This window comes from Pyxicephalus adspersus, chromosome 1 (assembly GCF_032062135.1).
Source record: "Pyxicephalus adspersus chromosome 1, UCB_Pads_2.0, whole genome shotgun sequence".
NCBI lineage: Eukaryota > Metazoa > Chordata > Amphibia > Anura > Pyxicephalidae > Pyxicephalus > Pyxicephalus adspersus.
Genome location: NC_092858.1, coordinates 83,571,089 through 83,577,074, shown reverse-complemented (window position 1 = coordinate 83,577,074; position 5,986 = coordinate 83,571,089). Strand labels below are relative to the sequence as shown.

Sequence of the window (5,986 nt, the reverse complement as noted above, 5' to 3'; positions counted from 1 at the left end):
TATACACTGTTTGTCTTAATATAGTAAGGAGTTCTCGTTCTTCAGGGACGTAGTCCATACCAACCAAACAAAAGTAATACAAGATGGATTATTTTTGCCTTCTATAGTTGTCTCATAGTAGCCTTTATATTTTAGAGAAACCTAAAACAGATATATATGGTTTTGTCAAATATAGTGTAGAAAACAGATTAATATGCAAAATTATCACAATAATTATTTCATAAAAATATACACATATCAGTTTTGACCTAATAAATGGTCTCAGTGGTTTTACTTTTGGAGAAAAGAGATGGTGCCATAATGTTTGAACAACAAAGCCTGGGACATCTGTGAGCAAACAATTTATATTTTTGAATAACTTAACGTCAGTGTTTTATCAGCTAGGCCCACCATGCATGCTGCCTATTGTAATACAGAATGTTTTTCACCAGTGTAATTTGTTTCTGGTAAAATTTCTAAATGACATAAGAAAAAAACTATTGTACATGTAATTTTATTGTTAATGGCTTATTAGCACTGCAATGCTTGTATATACAAACACTGATGGGGAGCAGTTGCAGCTTCAAAGAAAACAAATGAATTATTCATAAAACAGTATTTGAAGGTGTTACAAAATGTAGTTTATTTATTTATTTTTTATTTACAAAAGATTAAAAATTGTTGTCTCCCACTAATAACCAGACCCTTTCACAGGCTTGGGACCTCTGCAACCTAGGTTGTTTAGGAAGGAAGGGGGTTTTTATCCCCACAATGTGACCTCAGTGTTTTATTACATCATCACTGTAATTGACATTCCTAGCATTACTGTGCCTGGCCTGTTCAAATCTGATTTTCAAGGACTTGATCCTTTTTAACTTTTTAAACCTTTGTAAACGAAAACATTTATCTTTTGTTAATTGTATTAAATGTTTTCGTTATTTTCCTGTACTTATTTGGTGTGATAACATTTTATTTTCTGTAACAACAATGCTTAATTCTTGGTTTTGAATAAAGAATTAAAAAAATTTAATTTTCAGTCTTTATTAAATTTAAAATTTAGTTTTTAATGGACAAATTATTTTTTTTTACTTTATTTATTGAAGTTTTCTGTTTCTGTTGCAGCTTTCTGTTGAATGAGTACTGCTATCAAAATTGTGACAACGTGAACGTTAAATAAAACTAAAATGTGATTATTTCTCAGTATTAATATTAATCTGTTAGGACAAGCTACATACATAAATGTTATTTTTTTAAATAGCATAGCATATAAGTGTCCAGATGTTTAAGAAACTAAAGTTCATTTTTATGTATAACATTGTGTTTTTTGATGAAGGGAATTTTTTGTTTCTGGAATTAAGTTTGTCCTTTCTGTCATGGAGCGAAAGCTCATGGAGTGGGGTTACGCCTCCCCGCATATCTCCGTTATGTTAAACGGGGATGCTGTGCTGTGACCGGTCTGTGACTGGAGTCTGGGCGGCGGATGGGTCTGCCCTCCTCCTCTGCTCTGGATGACGTGGGCTGGAGAGGCGGCACAACTGACACCGGCCCCCTAGCCCTACGTCATCAAGCCATCCTCGGGATTCTCCCCTGACGCCTGCAGCTTAAACGTGCGGCATGGGGGAGGTCCTGGGAACACCATCCTTTAAATGGAGTGGTATATATTGCTCAACACATGATTCCCAACTATTCTTACGGCTTATGAAAAAGATTTTTTCATTTTTTAAGATATATTTATATCTTATACTTACTTTCAGATTTTCAACTTGTTCTAATAAATACCTGTTATAACACTGCACCTTGTGCTGGGAGATATCATCGCTCTAAACACTGTTTGGAGTAATTTACGCCTTCCTAACCTCTGCAGTAAGCATAACCTAACGTTCTACAGGACAGGATGTAAGTCTTAACATAGTAGTATGATACTAATGAACCTCCATGAACCTATATCTGATTAACATTTTCTAAAAATGAAAAAGATCTTCTGAACAAATTTAGGAATATTGATTGGTTTATATATAGCTTATTCCTATATTGACATACAATGTATTGGTTGTAATTAGTGAAATATCCAACACTGGTCTAATATTAGGTTATACATGTGTAGCACATTTGACTAATAAATAAACTTTTAATCATCTACATACAAATACCACAACTGCCAAACACATGTTGTCAAACTATCACCCCCGAGGAAGCTGAATTGGGTGAAACGCGTCGGGTAGAACAATCAATATGAATTTATGGTTATAAAACTGTATGGCAAGTAAATGTATATGTTTGGCTAGATGCTGCATGTCTAGTGCCCCCTAGGGCCAATTTGACACCTGGTGGACCCCAGGATATTATTGTGGTCCAACCTGAATCTGTCAAATCTGTCACATCACATGTTGTATTTTGTGCCCTTTGAGGCCTAATTTGTATTATTTGAGCCACAAGAGAGCATTGTGGCAGATGCTGAACCTGTCTATGTTTTGTATTTTTATCTTTTACTGTACACCAATACAGTTTTTGTGCCGAAAACCCTGCTTTCCTTTCCTTTCTCTGGTATTAGCGTCAGTATAGTTCCAATTTTATGATAATCATTATTGTCAATGTACTTTTTAAGCTTTAGAAAGCAAAACATTCCTATTCATAGCTTTATTTACAGTATGTGAGGGATCTAAATATGCTCATTTCTGACACAGATTATGTTTTCTGCTTATTGGTATTGTATCATTTATATTCTCTAGTGTTCTCTTCTGTTGTAAGGTAAGTGTAGCTATATCCAAATTATTGTCCTTGTAAACATTGCATTGCATTGAAATCAAAACATCTTTTTTGTGTTATGGTTGATATTTTATTTAGGTAGATTTGTAACATCATTCAGAATTCAAAATATTTATCAAACAAATGTTTTATTATAAATTTGGTTACCAAAAAGTGGATATTACATTAAAAACTTTAAGTGGACTACAAGGATTTAAATTGATTGTACTTTCTATTGTGATATCAACTGAAAATAACAACACGAGAAAGTTGCATAGTGTATGCCTTAGCTCTCATTTCATTCATTCATTCTTAAAGACAACATTTTGAAATATGCACCTCTTTCTTCCCATCTAAGCAGCAGATAAATTTTGTTGAAATAATTTCTTACCACAGGTATAGCCAACCCAAGCAGTTTCTTTGCTTCAAAACAGAATCCATAAGGTACCAATTGACGAAACAGTTTCCTAATTCCATGAGGTTTGCCTGATATAGGAGATGTCTCCTTAGCTTCCTTCTGATGTCTGGTCATTGTTTTTTGAAGACTCTCACTGGTAGATGTAGTGCTTTGAAAGACTCCTATACTAGATAATGCAGTGAAAGGTCCATTGTGCACTCCAGCACTAAGCATTTGACCAGGCTTAGCCTGGAGAGGTCAAATGTTAGAGATTTAATTTCTACTTGTTTTATGGACACCACTCAAAGGGAGGAGAACATACTGTAACATGATCTGCAGGAAAAGCCAACTTTTGATCTACTAAGGAAAAAAAGAGAAAGCAATTGGTGACTGGGAAACTATATTAAAAAAAAAAAACTATATTTCAACTAAATCTAGGTATGTCTTTATTGTTGAAAAATTATTTTTTTTTATTTAAAGGTTGATATTAGACTATTTTGACGGGATGTTTCTTGACTATATACAGCAAAATGAATTACCAGCCAAAACTGTACTAGCAGTAAATCAGTGTTTGCTAATGTTATTTTATGGCTATACAAATACAAACATGACCATGGACTTTGTACAGAGCTGCATAAAATGTCAGCGCTATATATAAATTTTGTGTAATAATAATAATAATAATAATAATAAAAATATACAAAGAATTGGACTTCAGCTATTGCAAAGGTGCAGGTGGCAACAGGGCAATATAAATCTCAAGAAGACCAATCTATAGATACAGAGAATAATATAGGGGGGGAGGCAAAATTGACACTTTTTTACGCAGCAGTATAAAGGCGAACTACTAGACCAATTTTTTACCTCCACTTTTTTAAACAAGTTAAAATAATTTATTTGAAATTGCAATTCAGTACAATAGATGAATTTGGCAAATGTAGCTGCAGAAGCACTGTCAATGTAAACTACTATCCAGATAGGAAGATTACTATACCCCGGTATATATACCGGTTAGGTAAGCAATATCAGGTGTCAAATAAACATTCAAAGTATGCACAAAATTAAAGATCAAAGTTTAAGTGATCCCTCTGGTATCAGAGAGGCATTGGATGTTTCAAACTGCCAGCAATAATTCTGAATTGTGATAGAAAAAAAGACAAAAAAAACAAAATTCACCAATTACTGCCACTACTTTTATCTGACTAGATATCCTGAATCCCAATGTAGAAATGTTTGGACAGCTCAAAGAACAAATAGATATCTTATATTATTTGTATATATTTTACCTTAAGCTATTCTTACATCTAATCTGTTCATCACTGCCTGAAAACTTAGATCATACTAGGCAAACTTGTTTTACAAAAATCTGTTCACTAAACTTATCCTAAGGCAGTTTACTTTATCTGTGAAGTTAATGTTACATTTTTAGTTTTAGGTAATAATATTTTTTTCTTTCTTATTTAATTGATTTCCTCTCTTATCTCTCGTCTTTTTTCTTTTTCTCTTTTATCATGATATGAATGAAAGAAGATTGGGCCGTACATATGGCAAATTTTCACCACAATAGAAAAGAGTTTAGTGTCTAAACTAAAGTTATTTTAATTACACAGGTCAACATGTCATTTTCATCAGATATAATTTTATATTGGTAGTATTTTGTGGTGTTTTTAATGTGGATTTTAAATCTGTGTTCAGTTTATCTCTAGCACGTCTAGTTTTTGTGATGCAGCTAATAATATATTGTGTGAAATTAGTTATAAATAGCTTTAACAACAGTTTTCTTTTTATAATGTTAGAGACCACACTAACTGCGATTGATTTCATTTTTCATCATGCCTAGAAATTGCCTTAATGATCCAGACAGTTTCTGTTATGTGTTTGGTTGATTTGCGACGAAAGCACGTCACCAAATTACCCCAGAACTTAAAAAGATAAACATAATTTATTTCATCTGTCCACTTGATGACCAGGATAAATCCTGGGCTCCGCATGTCATCTGTACCAGTTGTTCCAATGGACTGCATGACTGGCTAAATTGGCGTAAAGCAGCAATGCCATTTGCAATCCTGATGGTGTGGAGAGAACCACGAGACCATCTAATCGACTGCTATTTTTGCCGCGTAATCAAAATTGGATTCTCAGGTAAAACTAAGCACAAAATTGTGTATCCCAATCTCAATTCTGCAATTAGTCCTGTTCCCCATGATGATTCATTGCCAATTCCGGTACGGCCACATGAGTGACTTACTTTTGTAGAAGGTGATGAGGAATGTGCTGGAGTTGCAGCTAGTTACAACCCCGAATCATCTGATCCTGAATCCTTGGCCGATGAAGATTCAGAACCAGAGACCTTTACACAAGCAGGGCTGAATGATCTCGCTCGTGGTCTAAATCTCTCCAAAGACAAAGCAGAACTTCTTGCTTCAAGGCTTAAACAGAAGCACTTGCTTGCAAAGGATTTAACTGTAACTCATTACAGAAAACGAAATCATATACCTATAAGCCTGGAACAAGCAGTGTCAAGTTTCTGCCTCTGGTTGATCTGCATATATTATTTCTGCCACCCCTCCATATCAAGTTAGGCTTGATGAAGAACCTTGTAAAGGCCATGGGTAAATCAAACTCCATGAGTTTTCAGTACCTGAGAAGTTTCAGTTAATGGAGCACCATTGTATGATGGCTGACTACTGCTAGATGCTGTACCCTGACAAATCAGACAAAGAGTACACAGGAAAATCATATTCTAAGCATTTCTGAAGAAACAATGGTACCTGACTGACACTGTTCAGTAGATCCATACCACAGTTTGCCCTATTTTACTTCACACTGAAGATGTATGAACATTCACTTCAATGGTGCCTACTT

At 34.4% G+C, this 5,986-nt stretch overlaps 1 protein-coding gene across 1 annotated transcript in view; it reads right to left on the bottom strand.

The window, feature by feature from the left end:
• The window catches only part of LOC140327058 (multidrug and toxin extrusion protein 2-like), a 23,409-nt gene extending 20,153 nt beyond the window's left edge, over nt 1-3,256 (bottom strand). Inside the window, exon 1 of the mRNA XM_072406250.1 lies at nt 3,116-3,256. Coding sequence (XP_072262351.1) covers nt 3,116-3,256 — 141 coding nt within the window. The remainder of the gene's footprint in view (nt 1-3,115) is intronic.
• Nucleotides 3,257-5,986: the final 2,730 nt, after the last annotated feature.